The sequence below is a fragment of the Gallinula chloropus genome (assembly GCF_964237585.1).
Source record: "Gallinula chloropus genome assembly, chromosome: 11".
NCBI lineage: Eukaryota > Metazoa > Chordata > Aves > Gruiformes > Rallidae > Gallinula > Gallinula chloropus.
The window spans coordinates 11,302,418-11,329,124 of NC_140096.1; the positions used below are offsets into that span (position 1 = coordinate 11,302,418).

Here is a 26,707-nt window from a genome sequence, read left to right on the forward strand (position 1 = left end):
GTGGAATGCAACCGGGACATCATCACCGAGACTTGGGGTTTGAAGCTCTTGCTCTGCTAGGCTAATCCCTCAGGCCTGTGACAGAAAGAGAACTTTAACATTCACATGTTGCCCAACTGCTGGTTGGATTAACAGTTTTTATGACTGTTTGTGCTCGGTTTTCAGGTGAAAATGCTGCTTGGGTTCTTTTTCACATGTTTCATCTTTGTAAATAGTGAAGCATAAAAATAGCTTTTATCATCTCCCCAGCAGCATGCTTTGGAAACGCGTTTATTTATTTTAGTTGTGGTTAACACTGGCAAGGTAAGAAGAGATGAAGATAAATATTTTGAAAGTAACTTTCAGTCTTGACAGTGGTTTGTGACTGTGGAGAAGGACAGATGCCTCTGAGCTAGTTGGCTGTTACTCTGGTGTGAAGTCATAGCCTGGAGCCAGCAGCTGAGCCAACATGGAGCTGAGGTGGGATTTCAAATCCCACTACAAAAGACTCAGTAATTAATTTGCAGTGGGAATTTGTCTATTGTAGTAGGAATGTGTTGCATAAGATACGGAGATTCTAATAACCTAAGTATAAATCCTCAATCCAGGCAAGGTAGCTCAAAATGCGTTCCTGTGACCGGGTAGATAATTGCACGTCACGACACACCTGGTGGTGTGAACCAGCCCTACAGCAGTTTCACATGAGGTGCAGCACTTCTCTGCACAAATATATTTTCTTGCATGCTGAATTCTATTTCTGTTTTACTCAAATTAATTATCATGGTCTTGACCCTGAGCTGCAACCAGATCGCACTTGAAGTAGTTCAGAATGTGAGATGTGAAGGTTGAAGAGGGCTTCACATCCCCTCGCACCTAGAAATGTAAAGCTCCCAAGTGTTTGCCAAGCAAAGCATGGGTGCCAGTTTCTAGTTGGTTTTAGCTGCTGTGGATCGATGGAGTTGTTATTCAAGTTCTCTGTGTTTCACATTGACATGTGTTTCTCGTTTCACACAGGTGCCCAGACAGAATGCTCAGAGCATGTTGTAGCCTGACAGATCCTGTAATACACTGCCTAGTAATTTATAGCCAGTTCCAGGAATAAATTCAGGCAAATAGTCTGATTTTCTTCACCTAATGGAAACTTTTATAGATTAAAAAACTTGCAAATTGGAATAGTCAGAAATAAGTTTGGATTGCTCTGTTTGGTCAAATAAATAACCAAAAATCAGAAAAATTCTTAGCAGCTAAAATTATTGTTCAATCAATAGTAAATACATATTAGCAATTTGTTATAACTACAATAACTGTACATTACTTCTAGTTTATAATCCTATCCACTGCTGGCAGAGTAGGAGCTTAAAAATATCAACAATATAGCTTGTATTACAGATACCAAAGATGAGGTGAAAGGTAAGTAACGCTCAAAGTAATTATCTTATTTCTAGACTGTACTCATTCACTGGGATTTATCATCTGTATCCTGTCACCTGCAGAGAAGTCAAGTCAGTAGCTATCTAATAAGAGACATCAGTTTGTTCTGATAGAGTTATAACTTCGTTTAGTGATGGATTTAATGACCCTGAAGGTAATAGAAAGAGAATTGGGATGTTATAATTAAGAGCACTGATAATGTGTAAGAGCCATTTTATTTGATCTTCTTTCTGAGCATTGCTTATGTCATAAGGGATGCTTAATTTGTATGCAGCTTGTTCAAATCCAGACTTGTTTTCAGTCGATATTCTGTAAATCCCACAAGCTAAACCACTATTCCTTACTAGAGTTTGTGGGGCAAGTAAAGATGTGTGGAAAAAGAAAACTTGTTCCTCATGAGGAGAGAGGAATGAGGGCCAACGTGGAGGTGGCATTCACACTTGGGCTGGTTCAGTGATACTGATTTTGCCAAGAAATGGCAAGTCACTTCTGCTCACGGAGAGAGGAGTTTTTGTAGGCATGACCAGAAAGTGCCGGGTGCTCAGCATTCTGGAGGTGCTCTCCAGTGGGTGTAAGTGCTCTGATACCCACAGTGCAGAGATGAATGCAGCTATGCTGCTGATTTCCCATGTTCAGTATCTGGTAGGTGACAGTTCTCAGCATTCATTAGAAATCTTTTATCAGACATGACTTCACTCTCTGATTCTTGCAGCTGTAATATAGTACTTCTGCTATCCCCCATACTTGTAGGACTTTCCATTACTTGTTTCTAGAGATGGATTATTGCTATTTTCTAATCACACAATGCTGCTGTTCATTTGAAATCCTGATTACAAACTTTATCACTAGGCTTGCACTTCATTTGTATGTCCTTCAAGACACAAGGTGGGAGTTACCACACCAACTCAAATCCTTTAAATTCCAGTTGTTTGCTTTCACTGAGATAAAATTTTAGCTCATTCTTGTTAATCTTCCTACTTCAGCTCCGTTCAGCATAATCGTTCTGACTGAATACTAAGCCAGTACACATCTAGTACTGAGATTGGAGATGAGCTGCATGTAACTTTGATCTGTGCTCGCTTCTTGGTACCTGTATTCTCTGGTTCTTCCCTTGTTATGCCACATTAAAAATTCTACAATGTAGAATTTACTCCAAGTTCTGAAGGACAGGTAAGGAAGGAGGCAATCTTTTTATCTGCAGAGATGCCAAGATACAGCACACATTGGTAGAGCATACCAAAACTCAGAACAGACATTGTTAAGTTCTTTACATTTCTGTCAACTAGGAATCTCTCAGAAATCCATTTGAAGAACACTGTATGGCAGAATAAGTGGTTTAGAATGAACTTTATTGCAAAGTTAAATCTCATTTAAGGTTTTGCAGTTGCCTGTGTAGTATTTTGCCTCTTTTATGTTATTATGCAACGAATGTTTCTGCAAAGGTCCCAAATGAATTATTTGATTTGTTATTGTTTGGGTCTTTTTTAGATTGGTGTGAGTTACTCCTGAGTGGTTCTCTTCTTTCCAGATTCTGCAGTTTGTTTCAAACTGGTACTATACCCGGGCATGAAAACAAGTGTTCAGTAGATCCACAGTTTTAATTGATTTGAGACATATCAGTCCGGGTCATGATAATCGCACGTGCCTTTCGCTGCCTCCCCCCTTCTTTCATTCTTTTCATTTTCACTTCTGTAACATTTGTTTCCTGAAAAGGTGAGGAATAATTTCCCTGAGTATGATACAGAGGGTTTGACCCAGAACAGACAAAATATATGGGTTCCTCTGTGTCTAAATTAATCAATAGTGTCACTTCCACACTGTGAATTTACTTGTCTAAAGAGCAGAAAAGGTCAGCATTTCTTCTCCTATGATTTGAATATTTAGGTAATAATTAGATTTGGGGAGGAGTACTTGATAGAAATAAAATCTTTTGAAAACTCAAAGTCCCACAGACTGTTGAAAACTGTTCCCAAGTAAAACCATCGAGCTTGTTGTAGCTCAGAGTACCTATTCCTGACCTCTCCTAAGGTGCCAACCCTTGAACAGCTTTCGGAAGCCTGTTTGCTGGCTGCTTCCAAACCTTCACAAGAGTTTTGCTGGTGAGACTGTCAGGAAGTGCATAACTGTATTTGCATGGAAGCAAATAAAACTCGACGAAGGGCTTGCCAGATAAAAACACAGATGTATTATTCATCTTGTATATCGGCGGAGAGAAAGAAAGGAAGCATTAAAACTGACGCTTTCCAGCTGGGGCAAAGCTGTGATTACAGAAACAGACCAGAAATCAGGGGGGGATGCCTGGGGGGTTGAAGCGTGTTCCTGGCTTTCTCATGGGCAGACAGGGATGCAGCATTAATGACAAAATCTGCCTTGCAGCCGTTTGGGCGTCTGTCTTTTCCTTTACCAAATGTGGGAAGTTAAACTTTTTAGGGTTTTGTTTGTTTCTTTCAACCCCTGTACAGACAGCCCAGAACATCTCTGTCTGGCCTATTAACTTTTATGATTTTAATTTTCAAGTTACACATCACATCTTTTCACTGCTGTCTGAAAACCTCCTTTGACCTGGACTAATAGATGCTTCAGACAGATATTATTATTCTGGCCAACAGGATTTGGGAATACATTTAAAATATACACAATCCTTTTATTCCTTTTTAACTTCCCCCCTCAGTGCTTTTCCCTTTCTGGCACTCCTATTTATACAACACACACAAAACCATTCACATTTCTAAGGTTTTCCCACTTCTCCTTTTTCTTACTTTTGAAGACGTGATGAGAAATCGCTGTCTAAGAATTTTTATGCACTAGGTCAGTCAGACATAGCTGACTGAGTGTCCTGTTCCCACCTATGGCCAGTACTGTCTGTATAAGGGAAGGTCTCTAGTGATGCTTCCCTGCTTTGTTCTAGCAGGCAGCTAAAACAACAAGGCTGTTGGTTTGCTCAGTCCCTTGTCCCGCTGGGATGGGGGAGAGAATTGGGCAGGGGGCGACAGGGAGAAGGCAAAACTCATGGGCTGAGATAAAGAGAGTTTAATGGGATGGAAAAGGAAGAGAATAATAATGCTAAAAGCCTATGCAAAACAAATGACGCCCAACACAATCGTTCACCACCCGCAGACCACCAATACCCAACTACTTCCCAAGCTGTGGTGTGAACCCCCAGCAGCTTCTCCCCAGTTCTGTATTGAGCATGATGTCATACAGGAGGGAATATCCCTTTGGCCTGTGCACCCCTCCCCCCCAGCTCCTTGTGCACCCACAGCTTCCTCACTGGTGGGGCGGGGTGAGAAGTTGAGGAGTCCTTGACTCGGTGTAAACATTGTCCGGCAGCAACCAAAATACCAGTGTGATATCAAGGGTGTTCTTATCACAAACCCAAACCACAGCTCTGTACCTGCTGCTAGGAAGAAAATTAACTCTGTCCCAGCCAACAGCAGGACAGTTCTGTGGCCTTCAAAGAACTCCAGGGAAAGTTCAGATATGCCATAGACGGTATTTTTGTATTTCAAATTCTGTGTAAATTTTCAGTATCTGTGGCCTCCTGTAGCAAAATATCATGGAACTCTCTACTAGCAGGATGCTGTGAATACAAAAAATCTTGTGTCTGTGTAAATTAATGAAGATTCAAAACAAAAGAAGCTTATTTCTAATTTTGTATAATTTATATATTTCCTTTATTGAGGGAGACACTGAATATTTATGCACGATTTACAGTCATCAGAACACTCCTGAGTTCAGAAGCCCCCCCAGCATTGTCCTCAGTTGCTTCAAGAGACATGAGAGTTCCTTCAGTTTCCCTTGGTCCTCTCTGAATTAAAGCAATCAGAGCTGTAGGTTGTTAAAGGTTTTGGGGGGCCACTGCTGTGCCTGTGCCTACCTAACAGCCTTTCTATTGCAGTATTTCAGGAGGATTCAGGAATTCAGCTGCTACTAACTGTGTAAGGACAAATTACTGTATGCGAAGTATTTATACGGGTATGGCATGCAGAAAGTGATGCCCTAAGTGAGATAATCGCAAGCAGGGACTCTCAGGCTTTTACCCTTTCTAACCTAAAATGTACCATTAGTACACTGACCACACATCTTCAGAGCAGGGAAACTTTGCCTGGACCTTCTCCAGGGATTTAGAACTTCAAGCAGTGCTGTGCAATAACGTTTCTGCAAACCGAGCATTACCTGGTACCGGGACGCTGTTAAAAATCATAATGACATAAAGCAGTTAAAAAGCCACATGTGCAGCCATATCAACAGAAGTTTGGGAAAGTTTCTTGGTGTTCATTTTTCTGTGAAGAATTCCTGTTCTTGACATCAGGGTTGTTTGTGGGCCCATGGAAAATGGTCACCATGCTTCCTTCCACTAGCAGATGTGAGGCTTGCATTCCTTGTTTGCCAACCAAGAAGACATTGCTAGGATGTCGGTACTACAAAAGTACTTTTCTTTCCGTTCGCGTTTTCTAACCCATGGCTAAATAGCTGTGTTCTTCATGAATTTCCTGCTTTATGTGCTTCCAGAACATGAAAGAGCAGGTGGTGGGGAAAGAACAGATACTGGACTTTGTACCTCTCAAATGTGGCTGACAGTTGTGTCTGACTTGACCTGATAGCTGCACACTTGTTAAAGTCTGGGTGTTTGTATGTGTGGTTATGTATTGCTAAAGTTAAGGTACCAAAAAGGTACCTCAAAGGAAGATGCATAGTAAGCAGTTTGGGTTAGCCCTGACTCGATTCTGTAATGATGCGGCAAGGGACCAACCTGGCAAAATATGGAACATCTCTGAGTCTTTCCTACAGGTCAGAATTCCAGTTCAACTATATGTCTGCAAGCTGTCCAATTTTAAAATGCAAATTTACTCATAAACCGGCAAAATTAAGTCTTTGTATTTCTACCTTTTTCCTGTTCAAAATACTTACTGCTTCCCATGTCAGTCTGGACACTGGGAGCTCCTGCGCTTGTGTTGAGTGCTGTTGCTGCTGGCTAAAACACACACTTAAGAGGTAGCCCTGCAACAGAGAACCAGTGATGTACGTGCCCTAATAGAGAGGAACTGTGTGCATTGCTTTCCAATCTTACCTCATCAGGGAGGAGTATTTTTAGGCCAGCGATTCTGTATGTCGTTTTAAGTCAGAATATAAAGAATGGCTTTGTGTTGCTTCATAACATTAGCACTGCTTGTTGAAAACAATGGTTTTATTTCCAAAGGGCCTCCTGTGCTGTGTTGGAAATAACTTTGATGACATCTGTAAGTGTACATTTGGAAATGCAGAGTGTGTGTGCATATGCACTGCTTGAATACTTTTTTTCCTTTAGTTATTTGACATCTTTCTTCCTCTCTGTCCTAGATATGCAAGTTCTGCCATTGAACGGCAAGGAAGCACATCCATGAGGAAGGTAATGATTTATAAATGTACTTAAAAACCCTACCAAATGACAAACTCCCCAACAGTTCAATGCATTGTCATATTTTTTAAAGATACATAAGATATCACAAACCTTGATATTTTTCTGTATTTTCAACCATATGAAAATAAAAGCTAGGAATAACTTCCACATTCAGGAAAGCAGCTACTGCAGTCATAGCAGCTCCATGTATATGCAGCGCTTTTAGTTACAGCTACTAGGAACCGCAGTACCTGTTAAGGTACACACTGGTTTTGAGAGGATAATCATGGAAGATGTCTAGGTTGGAAGGGATCTCTGGAGGGAAGGCTGCCCTGAAGGAAAAGAAAATTTTAAAACCTCTTCTAATACTCAAGTAGTGCAAATGCTGTGATCGGGAGATACGGGATTCAGATTTTCAGATTTTTGTAGTTCAGTTTTGAAGGTTTCCAAAGGAAGATATCTGGACATTATTTTATTACTCAGTATTCTTCAAATATTCCATACAAAAGACAAACAGCAGAGCCTTTCTCTGTAGGTACTCATTTCTTCATTCTGACTCAGCGCTTTTTTCCCCTCAGTCGGTGCTAAATAACTTCACAAAGTTGCCGGATGTTGTGTTTACAAAGTGTGGCCAGAGACCCGTGACAGCAGCAGCAGCAGATGTATGTTAAATTTTCCGCAGTTCATGACAACCTGCAGTTGTGTTTATTGCTGTCCCTCCTTCCCTGCTCCCTGCACGAGAAATCCCTGGGACCTGTGGCCGCTCCCCGGGATCCCGGCACTGCAGGTCCCTGGTACCCCTGATGTGAGGGAGTCAGCACGTGTGCCCTGTGATGCTGTACTTTGGCAGTGAGCGCACTGCCGGCTGCATTTGGAGCCTGTTCATGGTTTGCATTAAAAACTCCTAAGGCTCAAAATAGCAGAGGTCCATGCAGCAGATCAGGTTCTCTTCATCCCGACAGGTAACCGCATCTCTAGTCCCCAGGGCATTTTTTAAACGTAAAACTTTTAATTTGCTGATTGAGTGACAGACTTCCTACTGCTACACTGGGATTACTTTGAGGTCTCATTAATTTAGCTTCATGTAGCACAGTTCTACCACTTCTTTTCTTCCTTCTCCAGGGTGTGCTTCGTGTTGGGGTGGGACGCATGCATTTTGTGTCGTGGCTTTGAGATGAGAACTTAAATCTGACAACCACAGCATGTTCTCACATCATCTGTCTGTTTCCCATAGCAACTCTGAGTCATTTTGGAGTTTCACGTTCTGACTGTTTTCTTAGTGCTTACCACAAAGTAATTATATAGTAGTTCCTCTATCTTTCAGAATAGGAAACTTGTATTTTGTAAGTTAGGAGTGCTAATTAAGTACCGATCCCTAAGGTATCGCAAACCTTTCACTTTCTGTAGGCTTCTTGCTTTGAATACATTGTATGTGTGCATAGACAAAACATAATAAGGCTAATTAACTTCTGGTTGTAGAAGAGCTAATATTTTCAGCTCTCCTTGCTTTGTTCTGCTTCTATTTTGATTATTTTTATAACTTATGTTGGACAGTGCATTCCAGTTTCTGATGAGTATCCTAATGCCTATATCCTCCAGTTGTTAAATTTTTCTTGCAGTTATTTAATTTTAATCACATATGAAAACTGGAATTGAATTGTTGGGGTTCATTTCATCACTTTTTTTAGCCTAAACTGTGGGCAAAATTGATGATTTGTTTTCAGAGGCAGATACTTGCTGTGTCCTGATGTGTTTTTACAAAGAGGAACATTGAGCAGATTGTTTCGGTCAGTCACCACAGAACTCCAGTCAGCACCAGTGCCACTGCTGTGGGTTACAATACACCAGTTTATTAAACTGAAGTTGCCGTGCATCTTTAATACTCCCTCATGGACTTTTGGGTTTTTTCCTTTCCTTCACTGCTTTTACTATGTTTCCCATAGCATGGCAGCATTAATTTTTGCCTTCTCCAGGGCTTAAAACAAAGAGATAAATGTGCAGCTATCACGTAAATGGAGAATACATACTGTCTTAGAGTGATACAAAGCATGCACTCTTACAGAGCTTGTCACCTGTCAGAATGACACTAGTTCTGCGACGCATTCCTACACTGTGACTGACCAGGAGAGGAGCTGAGATAAACACAACACACAAACCCCTGTTGTCTGAGCCAGTGAGCTCCAGGATTGCTGGTTTCTGCACAGCACTGGACAGTGTTCATGCTGTTCGATGCTTCAAGCTGCCTGAACAGCAGAAGGGTTACAAATAGTTCTGCACATATACAGCACAGCTCCCTCCTCCCCCACTTTTATTTAAAATACATCTTTGCCTCTCCTGTAGCTGGAGTCCTGGTTTCAGCTGTCACTTTTCTTCAGTGCTTAAGTCACAACCTTTTGTAATCCTAAATATTAATTTAAATTTTTTTTTATTTTAATTATAATCCTTAAAAGAAATTGTAATATTGAGACACTTAAACACTTATATGTCGTGCCACAGTTGTTAATAAGGCTTTTGTAGCATGTGTTTGCTCTCTGAGCGCATGGAGAGGAGCTGTGGTAAGGCAGGGGAAGCAGTCAGAGTATGGGAGTATGGGAGCATGGGGAAATCCCTGCCAGTGACCGAGGCGGCCATTGTCTGGGCCCTCTTCTGAGCTGAGGGCTGTCTGCAGCAAAAGAAAAAACAAGAAAATTCAGAAGATGATCTTGGCTACGCTGCCCTTTGCCTCGGTCTGTGGGTTTGTCACGCTGTGGATGTCTGATGGTTTTTGTGCTGGTAATGACAGCAGCAGTTACCAATCAGGCTGCTACTTTGTCATGCTACCCTGTAATTTCTCCCCTAGCATTTACATATCGGAGGGAAATCCTTCCCATTTTTGTGTAGTATCCCTGCTTTTCAAAGGTTGAAATAATGAGATGCGTGTAGGTTTTTCTTAAGAACAATAATTTTTTTATGCAATTACAAAAGAATTACTTTTTTTCTCCTCTGAGTTACTCTGTGAACCCACCAACCTGCTCTGCAGCTGGAAACACAGAACTTGACCTGTCTCTGGACACATGACTGAACACATTAACTATACAATGCTTGCGGTGGATTTCTGTAACTGTCTCATACACTTACAACAAACTTCAAGTATCGTTCATTTTATTAGGTCATTCCTGAGTTTATATCCTTCGTTTTCAAACTGCCACATAACCATTCATGCAAAGAATGCTTAATGATTTGTTTGCAATTGTAATTAGTAACTGGAAAAAAAGGGACTTTAATTAGCAGCTTTAGCACTGTGTTGGAGTCTTTATGATATTTTTTAACAGTAGTAAGGGAATATTACAAAAAGGAGATCCTATGATAACTAACCCACAGATAACCATGGCAATGGTAGTAATCACCAGCTGTTTCATGTTACTACTGTTTACCTGCATTTTTTTTATAATATTCTTTTTTTTTCCTTGCAGTCATTTCATTACGCTTCCCTCAGGGTAAAAAGCAGAAAATGGTCAAAAGGTAACTTATTTGAGTTGACATTTTGAAACTAGAAAATGGGACTTCTTCTCTGATAATGAGTGATCTGGATAACATGCCAAAGTTGGAATTAAATTCAACAGTAAACACCACATGAAAATATGAAATAAACTGTTTATAAGGTATAATATTACTAGACTTAGTGGCAAAATTTCCTCTGACTCAGGTGGAAGAAAAGTAGTGCCTGTATATTTTGCCATTTCCTTCTGCTGTTTCTTTATCTACTCATGACCTATGTGAGACTGTTAAAACAATGAACACGTGAAAAATAATTATGGCATAATAAATTCATATGAGATTATATGGCCCATGAGCAATTTGTTTGTTGGTTTAGTCTCCTTTCCATTAAAATTTTCCTTTTATCTTACTACACATTTTTAACACTTCTAAACCTGCCCAAGACACTGCATGGTGAGGTCTTGTAAAAGGAGCAAAATGTGAAGACCTTGTCTGTGGAATGTTGCGGAACAAAGGGTGCTGTGCTGATGTTATCTGAATTTCTGCAGCATTTCACAGCTGCAGGACAAATATAATTCTTGCAGCAAGATAAACTCAATTTTTCACAGAAACACGTCAAATATTTTAAAGCAATTGATATCATAAGAAGAAAACTGTTCTTATCAATATTTACGAGGCACACTAAAATTTTAAGCCTTTCAATTAGGTTGTATTGAAATAAAAACAACAAGAAGCTTTTCCTGGTGCTGTGCCTTTACACAGGATGCAGTAAAGTTAAAATATCACTATTCAGCTAAATTCAGGAGAGGGGAAATGTAAGCATGTGCATGGAAGTGGATGATCTTCCTTTCTTATTGACTGCAAATATTGACTGTAAAAATTGAGTTTAAAAATTCCCAGATTTTGACAGGCCTTCTGTTGCTAGAAGTAGTAACAGAAGATCGAGGGACGAAGTGTTTATATCTGTATACAGTCATACTCTGAGTTTCAGGTTGAGGGCTAAATGGGTACAGTTTTACTTTGGAATGAGGATGCCCATCTCTATCAGATAAAAATGCTTCCCTAAGAGGAACAAACCCTCTAGAGATTAAATAAACCCTTACATAAACCAGGCCCTTTTAATTTTGTATTCATGCTGAAACCAAACTTGCAGAGCATTGTCAAAATTGCAAACTGTCCATTCGATCTCCTCTCCCTGAAACTGGAAAGGATTTGGCTGGAAGGATTTTGAATTGAATCATCATTAAAAAATAGTGGTGAGTTTATGTTAAGAAGAAAAGTTCTTTTGCTCTTTCATTCCCTGTGATGTCTCACACTGTTGTGTTCTCAGGGAGCTCACTAACGAGCGGGAGCAGAAGACGGATTTCCTGCAAGGACTTGGGGCATGGAGACTGTGAGGGCTGGCTGTGGAAGAAAAAGGATGCCAAAGGCTATTTCACACAAAAATGGAAAAAGTACTGGTTTATTCTGAAGGATTCATCCTTGTACTGGTATACAAACCAGAATGTAAGTAAACTCTCTTTTTGAAAGAAGACAAAATTAAACCTTTATCTCTATACTTCTTTTGAATAGAGTGAATTTTTACTACATGGCAAGGTATGCTAGTGAACTGCCCCTTTAATCACCAGGTCTGCGTTACTCTAGCTGGAAATATTTCAATTGCAAATATTTTCTAAGTCTCCAAAGTCCACATTCAAGCTTAAGAAAAGAGCAGATGGTCATGGCACTCCCAAGGAGATGACTCCATCAGTAGTTAATACTTTGCCATAGATAGTTACTCTCTGAACTAACACAGCCTTCATGCTCAGATCTCCTTAGTTGCAGTTGTGTGAGATGTACACAGTGTAACCATTCATGGTAGTTAGGCATTATGTGAAGCAGATGGGAAAATATGAATTTTTAGATCTCTTTATCTGGAAGTTATTCTTATATAGATGTTTATTCTGCTTTTTGCTGAACTAGGCTGGAGTTTGCAGTTTCTTATGTGTAAAATGCTGCTCTGGGCGAAATTTTATTGAAAACCACCAGGCCTGTGCTTGTGTGATCTGCATACATGTAGGGAAAATAAAGGAGGGGAGAAGCCAAAAATTGTTAGGCTGCCATTCTTCCATTTGTACACAGGGAACCTCAGTGTCTGACCTAAAGTGTCTGCACTAAGTGACTTTGATTAGTAATTTCAGTCCATATTTTCCATTTTCTTCAAGAGGGCAATTTCAGTAGCATCATTATCCTCCGTTCTAGTAGTTTCTTGGCAGCCCACACTGGTGTTGTTTTCAGGCTATGGATGATAAAGCCCTTGGAGGTTTTGTGTTTTCCAATTTGTTTGTGTGACATTGTTACATGCAAAGTGGTGGTGGTTGTGTGCCCCACTGATTTTTCATCTGTTGTTTACAGCCAATCCATAATTCATAGCAGAGTTGCTAATACTCTTCAAAAATCTGACTAGTGTTACTATGTCTTCTTACTTTTCCCAGTAAAAAAGAAGCAAAAAGTGACAAGAGATACTTCCTAGTTACTACTTCACTGGTGAGCTGCCTGTAGGAACCCTCTCAATTACTATTAGAAGACAGATGATCTGTGCAAGTATGCCTCTTTAAGAGGGGAGGCATCCACAAAACAGTTTTCAAATGTAAAATCTGAATTCTTCTCTGCAGATACAAGTTTCCCAAGTGATGTTCTAGGTGGTGTATGTGGTGCTGAAATATTTTCTGTAGTCTTCAGCAAAGGGGAATTAGGATGACTACAGGACCTGTCAGTTTGGCTACTTGATAAAAGTTACTGGCATTGTATGATGGAGGAAATATTTTTTTTCTTTAGTAGAAACATACAGGGGAAAATATCTTCAGTATTTAAATTGATTGGATGGTTGTTTTTAGTGTAAGACCTGAATGGCTAATGCTCATTTCTCTCTTCTTTAACTCTATGTTCTCCTTCACCATCACTTTTTCTTCTCTCCTGATAGGATGAAAAAGCAGAAGGATTCATTAGTTTACCTGAGTTCAGGATAGATAGAGCAATTGAATGCAGACGAAAACAGTAAGTAATGTGTTACCTATGTTTATAAATTAAAGGTTTGCTCTTGGAAGTATATTACGTACAGTGTTGAAAATGTGCAAAGTCCTGAGAAAGAAGTTCCACAGAAAACTTTGAAATCTGTGAATACTCTTAGTAGAGCCACCTAAACTGTAGCGTTTCTCTTCTATTATAAAAGATACAATGCAATATAAATTCCCTGCATAGACTTACAAAGAATTGGGTAACTCTTTGATCAGCTTTCCAGATAACCCAGTTACAACAGTTAAATTAGTGAAACAAAAAATGATGAGCCAGCATTAGCTAAGAGATAAACGTTTCTTAGGCTCAGTATGGTCATCTCGATAAGAATCAAGTGTGCAAGAAACAATCCCACAGGAAATATTAAAAGTATCATAGTGAGGGATGGTGAATATAATCTTCGTTTCCTCTTTTATGGAGGAAGCTTGCTTACCCAGTATTGGGCTCTTCTCAACTGCTAAAATATTTAGGCTCCATATGCAAACCGAACATTGTGTTACTGCTTATGCTCACATTGCTGCTACTGCATTACGCTCCCAGTAAAAAGCATTGCTAAGCTTTGCCACACCCAAACACATTAATAACAGACTCACTGGAAATTGTTTGCAAGCAGAGTTGGGACTGGAATGCCCAGCTGTTAAACGGCGGGTTTAGCAGAACAATTCTAGTGCTTTGAGACCAGCACTTTGCTCATGTCTCCTGAATTATTTCCATCTGTCTTTCTGTACGCTGCATCTGGGCTTTTAAAACTTGCTGCCATGAGGAGCTATATAGAACAGCATTAAAGATACTCTCTTACTAAAGATTTCCTACTTATAACTAAGCATCCCGAATTTTTGTCATGCTTTTCTGATGACTGAATGCAGTTTTGGTCTGAGGAATACAATTTCTACAACTGTGAACACATGTACAATAAAAATACTGAAGACAGGAATTACAATAGGACTGCTCATCAGAAAATCAAACCTCTTCAATTGCTTGTTCTTGTCTGAAGGTATTATTACTGAGAAATAGAAGATGGCACAATTTATACTTCTATTACTCCTCTCAGATGAGGGTATTGCTGTAGAAATTAAACATGAACTGAGCACTACAAATTCCTCTGAGGAATGAGTAGATATTAATAATGATATTGAACAAAAATACAGGAAAAATAATACCCTTTTGTTAGAATATAAAACACTTCAGTGAATTAACCAAGATCAAACAGAAGGTCATTGTGCACAGCTAGAAATAGCTTCCAGAGCTTTGCTCTAAGCATTCAAACATAATTTCCTCAGAACATTTCTTAGAGAACAATTTCTGTAGGGTATATGCACTGGAAAAAGTCCGATTAACTGAAACTTTGCACTCTCCTGAAAACTGAATATCTCCAGGCTTTGGATCCTTCCAAAAACTGGTAGGTCCAGGGGTAAAAGTATAATGAAGACGTTAATAGTATTCCCTTTGTTCGCTGAGCTGATTTTCCCTTTGATTCCTTCCTTTGTGCACTTAATTTAAATATTTCCTCACCATAAAACCGACACCTTACATTTGCTGCTAGTTTACCTGCTCCTCTGAAAACTGCAGAGAAAGAAAACCCACTGTTTGGCTCGCTTATGTCTCAGGACACCCAGCATGTGTGACAGGAGGGCCCTGCTGTGTGCCAGCCAGACCTAAGCCACAGCCCCCATCAGCTTCACTTGTGCAGCACTTTAGTGTCCTCTCCCGTGAGGTCTTACCAAGGACAGGACGGAGCAGGATTCCCACTGCCTGATTCTGCAGAGAAGCTCGTGGTTCTGGTGAGCCTGGGGACAAGCTGCCCATGGTTTGATTCTTCTGAGTCCCTTTCACAAAGGAAATCAAGGCGGTGGTGACCCACTTCGAGCAAACGCTTCATTGTTCCCTCTGCCAGACTAGGAGGAAAGATTTCAGTTAGGATTTTCTTGCTTTCTTTGCAGAGAGCTAGGGAGAGACAGATTTTACAGCATCGGTTCTCACTTCTTTCCACTTTAGGGTATCTTCTTCATTTAGTAGGGGATTTTAGTAGATGCTGGCATGTAACCTGAAATTTATTGCAAGCTTGAAACCTGAAAATATATATCTGGTATCTGGCTGTGTTCTTACCCACTTCTATATGATTGAGTCCAATTTAACATTACTATAAAAACTAGTAAAGCAGTTACCTGGACAGTTAACAAGGACAGGGGAAGAAACCTGGTTCATCCTTTTCTTTCTCTCTTTTTGTTAGATTCATTTGTTCTAAAATTAAAATTGCCTGAAAAGCATGTTTAGTACTTCAATGCATAATGACGTGCAGCTAAAACCACAGTGTTAGTTTTCCTTCAACTCTCTCAAAAGCAAAGCTAAGAACATTTTGGGAGTCAGCTTGGGTTTCTCCTCAAATTTCTGTTCTCTTCAGAGCCATCACTGTGCAGTGCTCACACCTGACTGAACAGAAGAACTTGCAGACTTACTAGAATAATGAATAGGTTTGTCTTCTCCAGTGTTTTGGCAGATGGGCAATGCTGTTACATGGAGTGACTGCTGCTGATGGCCATGGTGTGCACGGAATGAAATAGCCCTAAGAAAGCTTTCACAAGGGTATATAGTAATGGAATGCATTATTCTGTGGGGTTTGATGATTTGCCTCACTAATGCATTTAATGAAGGTACCCTGATGATTATCTGAATCGTGGCATTACCTCAGCCTGGTTTAGCTCTCCAGGCTATATTTGAATATAGAATGACCTTGTCCCTCTGAGAGTTTTCTCACATTGATGCTGAAAAGCTTTCCATTGCTTTTAGGCAACACCTGCATCTTCATTAACAAAAATTATCATACTGTACCAGATAGAAATCTTAGTTGTTTAAATTTTTTTGTGATGTGGCATGACAGGAATATCACCTTATTTTCAAAGATATTGATGGTTAAAATGCCCCATACTGAAGTTGATCCACAAGACTAAAGATCGACGGAACTATTACATAATTTATCACTGTTAATCAGTGCTTTGCCTGAAGTTTAAAAAATCTCCACCTACCAAAAATTAATGCAGATTTAGATCTTGAAATTATTTGAGCATTCATCATACTGTTGGCTGTTCATACTGAAACTATGCAGTCAGAATTCTATACAAAATGCCATCGATTATAGTATAGGTAGACATGAAGTTACATTTTAAAGCCTGCTACAGTTCCAGTAATTTTAATTGCTACTTCCGAAATGTCAGGAATGTGGTAGGCAGCAAACTAAACTAGAGCCCCCGAGGAAGGAAGGAAGGGTACCAGTTCCTGGGCTGTGCTAACTGCACCGCAGCCACTAGATGAAGGGACTGATTATTGCCTTTTGCTTGGTACTCATGACACCAGCTGTCTTACAGCATCCAGTTATGGGCCCTCCAAAACAAGCCAAAAGTGCAAATATGGGTATCGCTCTTCTGCGTTATTTGGATCTCTCTAAATATCCAGAATTCTTTTCCTGGAGACTTATCTGCAGCTCTTAATGCTAGTGCATTAAAATGCTTCTCTAATAATAATTGTGGCACTTCTGGGAGATGAATATGGATTTATTGTCACATTTTGCAGCCCAGAAACAGAACTGCAAAATGTTGACAGCAAAGGTTTCCACAGAGCCAGGATCTCCATGTCATAGCAGCAAAGACCTGCTCTCTTCGGAGCCCGTAGATACATAACAGTACGATACATTATCGCAGCTCTCAGTGCTGCCCATTTCAGTAAATTATCAGAGTATCAGGCCAAAAGATATTAAGGCTCATTCCTGTAGTAACCAATTCAGTCTGCTTGCTGTGGGTTAGCAGCATGGGACTACTCCTTTGCATAAGCAGGAAGACCTGCAGCATTTAACTAATTTACCCTTGGAAAAATTCTTGCCCTTTCTGCCTTGGATGACACATTCACAGATTCTGTAACAACTGAGTCCTACACAAAGCAGCCTTGACTCTTGCTTAATCATACTCCTGAGCCCCTCTCTAGCAAGTCCACTCTGTAACACAACCAAGATACGGTTCCTGTCAGAATGGAATATTCAAATACATAATCACAGATTGTCAGTATGTATGTGGAGCCAAATTTAAGTTCTGTTTATCACACTGACTCTGATATATTCTAACTTTTAAATGGTTGACTTTGAAACCACAATATTTTAATGCTTTTATGTATGTGAATTTCCTGTCTAGGAAAATAATCCTATTTACAAGCAGAAACTCAATCATGTGATATTCTAACAGGATTAATCAAGAGGATTAGAATCTTTAGATCCACCACATAATCCTCTCCAATTCCAGCCAGTACTTTAAATCTTAGAACTGGAAGACGGTTGGGCAAATGGTACAGTAGAAGATGGAGTTTACACCAATTGAAAACACATAAAGACGTACACAAAACTATTTCACATTTCTTATTCACAGACAGCTGTCATCTGTTTTGCTAGAGCAGTTGGAGCTGTTGGCAGTCAGCTGGCATAAGGGGGATAGAAAGTCCTGCATTAAGGAGTAGGAGACTAAGAATGATAAGAATATTTGATGGTACAATCATACTAATCGGGTAGAAAGATTCATAAAGTTTATCAGTGTACTTAAAGCTATATTCATATAATGATTAAAATCTCTTGCATTATAATCTGAGCATTCAGTAGGTATAATTAACAGGCCTATGCCATCTAGTGGGCACCAGAAAAGTTTCCTCCCTGTTCGGGATTTCTCCTGTTGTCGCTGTTTTCATTTCCAAAATACAAGTAGCTAGAGAGATGCGGATCTGCAGTTGAAGTTATCAATGTCCAGATACCAGAACAATGCTTAAATACCTCACAAGTCTCTTTTCTGGGATTAAGATGTTTTATGGTGTTTTAAATGGATTGTGCAAAGGTAAACTTGCCCTTAGCAAAGCTCTATTCTCACAGGAAAGGAAACTGCACATAAGTACAACCCTGCTGCTACTGTGTTCATCACCAGGACCTGTTTGGAAAGCCTCTTACTGTGTGCATTTGTACTAATGATATATATAAGAAAATCAGCATGCCTAAATGAAGCTGCTTCAGCTTTCAATTTTCTCTGAAAATGGCAATAAATCACAGTAATTAATAAACCACTTATTTGCATTTAAGCTATTAATAGTGGAAGCGTTGCATCACAGGTTTTTCATAATGCCATGTGTAATGATTCCTAATCTAATTCTTAGGTCTGGTAATTACCATATAAATGTCAGTTTTTTAACGTAAATGTTATGAATGATAGTAGGGCTTTTAACATTTGACAGCTAATCAAAATAATAGGCTTTAATGCTCCCAGTTTGTGGGTTCCTTGATAGCAATACTTTTTAAAATTATATTCACACAAAAATTTTGTGAGAAATCTGATTCTTGTTCTTAGCAGTTCTCAAACAACTTCTCAGCTGAGGGATAGCTTAGGGATTATACCATAGAAAAACATCAATCAAAAGCTGTTTTCTGTTAATTACACCCACCCATGCTGTAATATTTTGAGCATGTAGCCTGAACACAGAAATGGGGTGATGTCTGTATGAAGCCAGCCTGAGGTGAGAACCAGACCTGGTCTCATGAAATCAGCCAGCTAGAACTGAATTGCACTGGCCAGGTGGCTGGTGATGGAGTCGATGTCTGAGGTGAAGGAGGAATATTAGCACTGCACAGAGCAGTGTGTGTTGTAGCTGCCTTTTGTCACGTTGCTGTTCAGTACCTCAGGTGGGGTAGCTGGTAGCACAGAATACTGTGCTACTGATACTGTACTAGTTACACAGGTAAAACAGCACAAGCTTTTAAAGTCAAGTTAAACTTGTTATATGCTTCTGGAACTATTTCAATTATTCCTAATTTAACTTGTATAAATTAAATTTTGCATAAATTTAAAACCACCACAGGAGGAAGGGAGAAACTAACTCAAATCACTAAGAAGCTACCTGTGAGAAGAAACTGCAGTAAAGAAAATCAGAGATAGGTAGAAGTGATCACAATGTAACAATAAATATAGGGTTTAAGTTTCAGTATTGGCAGCTCTGTTATTTTCTAGGTGGACGATGAAGAAGCATTAGCTATTAATGACTCATTTTGATTGCAGGAAAAATAAAGCAAAGATTAGTAGATTAAGATAAATGTACTTAGGATATGGTTTTAGAGTAACTTGACCAAGCAATTAGTGGAGGTAAGGTTCCAAGGAACTTCTTTATTGTCTACTTCTGAACAGTGCAAATATGACACTTCTATTCCCTACAATTTTCTATGTTGCTTCTGTTAATCTCAAAATGAATAAAGATTATAATTAGGGATTAAAACCAGATTCTATCAAATTTAGTAAACATTTATTTCAGTTTGTTCTTGAGATCTTACTGCCTTCTGACTAGGTAAAGAGAATTTGAAAGTGTTGCATTTTAAATGTCATCTCCAGTTGAATGCAACAACTGGCTGGTTATTCATAATGTAAAATAAAATTCGGACAAGTTCACGTATATCTTCAGAATTAAAGTCACAATAAAGATATGACACAGTTGTAACGTAAGTTGCAGCCCTCTATATTTTTTTGAGTAGGACACAAACCACATTAATCTGAACACATGAGAAGAGGTGGAGGGATCAAACTTACTCCTCTACAGACCTTTGGTAATAGAACTAATATGTATTTAAATCTACTCAACAAGATTTTCCCATTCAGCCCAGAAGTTATTTAGATGTTTAACATCACTAGTTATTGAAAGGATTTACATTTCTAAGGAATTCAATGGCTCTTGAAATTTTTACAAAGTACAGGGTAAGCTCACAAGCCTAGATGGGATCAGATCAGTAGGAATCCATCTGTAAATTTATCCAGCAGCAGATTCAGACTGAAGATTCAAAATGCCTATGAAATCTGTAACCATGCTGAAGAGTTGCAGAGCCAGTCAGTCTTACATGTTTGGTGACAAACTATTTGAAAGAAAAGGTATGTTTTTATTTGTTGTGTTTATTTTATAGTGCCTTCAAAGCATGCCACCCCAAAATAAAGAGCTTCTACTTTGCAACAGACTGCCTTGAAGAAATGAACAGGTAAGTTCTGTATTCTTCATCATGGTACTCCAAAAATTGAAAATATCGTTTCATCTCACATAAAAATATACTCTTTTAGGATGAGATAATGCTGACTGATAGTGCTTTCAGTACAGTCCACTTAGTCCCCCTTTGATTTTAGTACATACAGCATCACATCGTGTGGCTCATTTTATATTTGCTGAAATTTTCTGTCATGCCACATGGCACAGTTCAGCAAAAGTGTGTTAGGAAAGTGAGTTGTGTTGGTCTCATCTATGCTCATTAGAATTTTTGTTTGTTAATTTTTTGCTGATCAAGACTACAAAGATTAATCTGGGATAAATATTTCTCTTATGTAAAAGCAATTCATATAGACCAAAGCTTGTACTTAAGAGTATACCCACACGATGGGATAAGATAGTTTAAGTTTGCTCTGCTGATAACCCACAATAATGTGCATGACCTAAAGCCAGAGAATAGCAGTTTGGTGGTGTTGGGGTTTTTTTAACAGAAATGAAATTAAACTAGTGGGATACATTTATTTTTCATGCCAGAACTTTAAAAATAAATAAACAAAACCTACAACCTCAACAACAACAACCCCAGTAGTCATTAGTTTTATTCATTCTTAACAAGGAGAGAGACTGTCAGTGTTCAATTGTTGGCATTGCTGTGTTTTTAAATGTCCTTGGACAGGCTGGGAGGACATTCAAAATGACTGGACAAGCACCTGAACAACCTGATCCAACATTAAAGCTGGCCCTGCTGTGGGTGGGGTGTGGGAACAGATGACCTCCTGGGATCTCTTCTAACCTAAATTACTCCATGCTTCTCTTCTGTGATTCAGTGATGAAGGCAGAGGTTAGACAAAGGTGGGGAGGTGGCTCTGATCCTCAAAGGCAGAGTCAAATGTTCTACCTCCTCCTGTTACCTCAGGGATTTGTTTATTCCCAGATGAGGTAAAAGGCAAGGACACATGGGACAATGTTACCTCACTTCGAAGTCTCAAACCTTTCCTGGAGCAGACTGCTAAAACTTTGAGATTTAGTGAGTTCTTTCTGTTAGCAGACTTAGAAAGACACAAGTACCTCAGCATACGTCTGGATGCTTTTCTTTGGAATACTAATGTCTACAAATTATTTTTAAATTGAACATTTATATTCTGTGGCTTACATGGTCCTTCAAGAGACAGCATATGGATGTTTAAGACTGGCTGTATTGAAATATTTTAAGCCAGTTCATCATCCACTGATGATGATGAGGTTCAGTTCTCAGGAGCATCTCACTGTGGCTAGCTGTCATTTTTAGGATATCAATTTGCTTAAGACTATTTTTTGCCATGTTCCATGGTTCAGTTTTGTCATGCTGCTGAGATTTGTTTGGTCCAAAACTGACATGAGTATCTCTTACTATTTTTAACTGCACCTGGTTTCTCCCTTGATTTCAGCTACTTTGATAGCTATGATTTGTTGAGGTGCCATTGATCATATCTTTCTATTATACCATAAAAAGTTCTGACTCAAGGAAAACCAGGAAGTCTTGACATACATTCAATAAAGTGCTCTTACAATATTCATTGATTTTTCTCCACTGGGGAGCCCACAAAACTGTCTTAGTGACAGTTTGCAGCCCTCATGGAGAGGAACAGTTGGAAAGGTGCCAGGATGCATTTTCATACCATTCTGCCATGTTAGTTTGGGATTTGAGAGCATTCTTCCTCACTTTTTTGGTCTGTTTCCCATGAGGAAAGCCAAAGGGTGAGCTTCCTCTGTTTTTTGCAGAACATTTCCTTCAGAAATAATGTTCCTGGAGAGGGATTGTAATTCACTCCCCAGCCCAAATGATGCAATACTGAGTGCCCTCTGTAAAATCCCTGCAGCCTTTACCTGCTTCCTGGAATTCCTTCTCCCAGAGAGCCTGTGTGAAATTGGAAATGAGTAAGCAAGATTCACAGATGGAAAATGTACTTAAAATACTAATTTCACAAATCTCTCTCTTCCCAGCAAATTGCCAACCGTGTAATCTGAGGAAATGGGGCAAATTCTCTGTGTGGTATCTCCCCCTCCTGCTGCTTCCACAGAATTTAACTGGATTTTCTATGCTGATGGAGGGGCAGATCTTTGATGCTGTAAAGTAAAGGAGTAGGGAGGAACGTAGCATTTCTTTGTTCAAGATGTGGGAAATACATACCCTTTCTTCAACTGCATTTACCACCAGCTTCTGTTTTAACAGCTGTTTTTACAGCTTCTTATTTCTGATCCACTGTTTAATAATGTTTTTCCACTCCAGAATATTTTAGTCCACCTTTCATGCTGCATTGCTGTTGGAAGAACTGTGTACCCATGGGTAGTAATTGATTTGTATGTAGCAGATAGAGTTACTCTGTTGCATCTGAATTTTGCCTGCTGTGTTGCATGGTGCAGACAGGCTCCCGTTTGCAAAATTCATGCTCCTGCTGGTTTTTCAGGTCTTAGATGAACACATTTGTGTTCTTAGAAATGGGTTAATAATGAAATTGATGAGCTCATCTTTCGCTTGCCACAGTCATGGGGTATTCCAAGCGTGTTAAGGGCCTTATTTCCCAGAAGTGCTCCATCTATTACCATACCATGCGTAACCTGTCTGTGGCTTTAATACTCCTAAAGAAATTAGCATTGAATTTAATATTCAGTTGTTTTACTATATCTGCTTTGTTTAAAACTTCCTTGTGACTGAAGCGTGCAGTGGTGTGCATTTACAGTGTCCTCATGGGCTCCAAATATTAAATTTAAAGAAGTTCCTATTTTTAGGCTGAATAATTTGATCACATTTGATTTGAATAACTGGGTTAACTTTGCAACTTTAATAACTCCCATAAATCTTTTGCATTCGTTCAAAAAATATAACAAATATCTGCTCCCTACTGAAACAGAATGATGATTGATTTTGTAGGGGTCACTTCCAGTGTTTTCCAAGTAAAGACCTGAAAGAATCAAACACAGTGTTTCCCTTAAAAAATGCTTAAAAATTGAAGTATTCTGGATTAAATTTCTACTGATTATAAGCAAACTTGAGGGCGCATATCCTCTGTATTTTTATGTATGGAATATAACTAAGGAAGTTATTAACGATTTTCTTTAAACCATCCTGTTTACTGCTGAAACTCATTCAGCTTTCTTCCTGAAATTCTGTGCATCTTGGTCTTCTTAACAGGTCTTGGCCCATTCAGATATTGGGCCAGCATTAATGCCTCTTTTCCACTTTTAATTTTCTTTCAAACTTCACTTAGAAATAAGCTAACACCTAGGCTAAGAGCTTGGCAACTAAAATGTCAGACTATGCCCCTCTTAAATAAGAGTTTCTGGAGAAGTGAGCAAGGGAGTAACCATGCAGATCTCTTTGTCCTATCTTAACAGTTCTTTAGGAAATAGAGCCAAGTAAGCTACTACTGAGCTCTTACTCCCCGGTTCCTTACCCACTGAAAAGCAAGGAGATAATTCTGCAGAATCTGAAAGGTACTTTTCAGATAGAAATCCCTGAAACAGAGCTTCCCCATGGTGTTGTAACTAAAGAAACTGACGGTTTTCCCCTTCTTCCTTTATGTTCCTATAAACTTGTTTCGAATTCAGGAAAAATAGTCTCTGCCCGAGGCCACTTCAGGTATCTAATTTATTGTTCTCACATAAAAGCTCATAAGTTGCAGCACAAGTAAAACAATTTTCTGATCAGAATTAGCTGCAGGCCCCAGAGACTGGATGAAACCATGCGTGGGAGTGAGCGGTGCAATAGCAGAGCTACAGACTGGGGAAAATACTACACCAGAAAGTACCAGTGCGGAGCTGTAAATCTTCAGAATCTCCTTTTGACAGCTAGTCACCTAACTCCTCTAATCTACAATTCATGGATAACTCACCATGACTTGAGACCCACCAGTTCCCCCTTAATACCAGTGGCTTATGGCATTACACCAGAGGAGTTCTAAGGAGTTTGCAATGCACAATTGTAATTATCCAATATGCAATCCAAATTAGCATTCAGGTGTGAATTTATCCCTGATGCACAGGAGTGAGGATTTGCTTCAGCTTCTGTACTAGTCTAAATTACAAAATTAACTTAATCAAATTCTGCTGTAAATAATACCATTGCGAACTGGTACCGTTCATCTGGGAGTCAAACAGTTCATCTGTACTGCATAGAACCACGCTGCCTGTGGTTACAGTGCTGTACCTCTCGGTGATGAATCAACGCGTGTTACAGTCCCACACTGTGATGTTATAGCAGAGATACTATGTCAGCACTGCAAATTCTGAAAATAAGTAATATAAGTTGGGCGTTTAACAGTATTGTTGGATTATTTGATCTGATTGTTTTAAGACTATGTGGAAGTAGAATTACATAATTTCACAATAAATCACCCCTTCTCTAAAAAAAAATATATCCCCCCCCCCCCCCCCCCCCCCAAAAACCTAACACCCCCCAACCCTAACCTTTTAGGCCATGCTAAAACCGGTTATCTTGCTCATAAAGAATGTTTCATTTCCCCAAAGAGCTCTTTTTGGCCAATCACTGGGTGAAAGATAGGGTAAAAGCTTGAATAACTGAATAAAATCACAGCATGCATGAAAGGCTAGAAAATGCTGGATGCACGTGTACAGCTTTCCCTCCCTCTCCTGTACTTTCCTAAGAATGGAGGAAAGACTGCTATGCAATTGCACGTGTTGTGGCATGCATTCTATCACAGCCAGTATAGGAAGTGGTAGACGCATGCAGCAGATGGTACTTGCCTCTGAGTTATCTAGAGTAATATGGTCACTCCAATAGGACAAGGTTATGATAGGGTGAAATCCAGTAGCTAAATTTGACATATTAAGAAAACATCTAATTGTCATCTTCATAGATTCTTTAATAGGTCCAAGTATCAGCTTGAACCATGAAGCTTGACACACCAATAACTATTCCTCTTTGATTTGCCAAAGCAATGTTAGTGTTGCCACAAATGTGTTTGTAAATGCATTTGAGAATTGGCAAGAGAACTTCCAGTTGAGTGAGTTTTTGTGACTGGTTTGATTAGATCACCTTAGGGCTAATTACTGGGTTTATGTGATATTATAGTGTCTCACAGTTACTGTGTGCATATTCTCTGTAATAATTTCTGTAAGCAGGATGCACACTTTTATACAGAAAGATGTTATTTCATTTATTAGCAGAATGGTCATTTATTTGCAACAGAAATAGTGACCTTTTTTGTCTATCAAACACTGGGGGAAAACAAACAAGCAAACCAACCACGAAACCAGACTGCATGGTTGTGCACTTGGATGACAGGGTGAAGTTAAAAAAAAAAGAAAATACTCCAATGAAGTGAATGAAGCAGAGAGATGCTCATGCAAAGAGGGCATAATTGCCATGGTTCACTTGTCAAGTCATAAGCTGTCTGAGGCTTTTTTCATATTTTTCCAGTCTGACAAATCTAAGAAGACAATGCATGAAACAAGATCAACAGAGTCATGTCAGATTATCAATTCAGAAAGTACTTATAGTTTATCCCATGGATGATTTTACTTAACAAATTCCAGCAACTGTGACAAAACAGCAGAAATAGAGGCTGCTGAGCATCGATACATTTGGAGAGATGAGCTCATTGAGAAGACTCTGCTCACCATTATATTTCACTGTGAGACATCAGTTACATTTTTGGACTTCTTTTGTGTTGAGAAAAATAAAGGCAGCTTTTTAGCCATAGCTATTACAGGAACCTTTATTCTGTTAAATGAATATATTACCTGTGCAACCTCAGAAAGCAGTGAAAATAATGTACCTTTGGTTTTTGTTCTTCTGCACAAAATGTAATAGTTCTCTCAAAGGTATTCTAGCTGAGATTGTCCAAGTTGTCTCGTTGGGTTTTTTCACTTGTGCTATGTTACTCTGGACTGTCAGAGGAAACAGCCAGGTGGGTGAGGTGTGCTGCCAGTATGAAAGCACTGCTGCCTTCAGCCCCAGAGCCGCACCCTGGCCTGGCGCTGGCTCATCACCACGCTGGGGAGGAGGAAATTGTAACAGTCAGTAAACAGACACTTAATGCATCTGTGCAATGAGTAATGGCACATTCTTGTCTTTAATATAGTGTGTTAGGACAGTGAAGCTGTACAAAATTGTTTCCCTGGTTGTCTGGTCCACTGTAACATTTCTCCAGTGTTTTTATTAAAGGATCAGTAGGAGAATGTGCTCCTGACAATCCAGGGCATTTCAAGCATGACTCACTCTTCAGTATCAAGTTTTGATTATTGTCACAGCTACTTAGTTCATCACTGCCCTCCGTGCCTTTGTAATCATCACTTTGCAGGCCTGGGGGTAGAATCAGACTCTCAGCAGAGGCCCTGGGCTCTAAT

General features: G+C 39.4%; 1 protein-coding gene across 1 annotated transcript in view; it reads left to right on the plus strand.

Moving 5' to 3' along the window:
- LOC311195834 (connector enhancer of kinase suppressor of ras 2-like) overlaps positions 1-26,707 on the plus strand; it is a gene marked incomplete at its 5' end in the record, with an annotated part of 188,889 nt that overhangs the window by 154,267 nt on the left and 7,915 nt on the right. Inside the window, 5 exons of the mRNA XM_084269273.1 lie at positions 6,751-6,799; positions 10,243-10,291; positions 11,598-11,773; positions 13,230-13,303; positions 20,286-20,357. Of these exons, the coding sequence (XP_084125399.1) occupies positions 6,751-6,799; positions 10,243-10,291; positions 11,598-11,773; positions 13,230-13,303; positions 20,286-20,357 (420 nt within the window). The remainder of the gene's footprint in view (positions 1-6,750; positions 6,800-10,242; positions 10,292-11,597; positions 11,774-13,229; positions 13,304-20,285; positions 20,358-26,707) is intronic.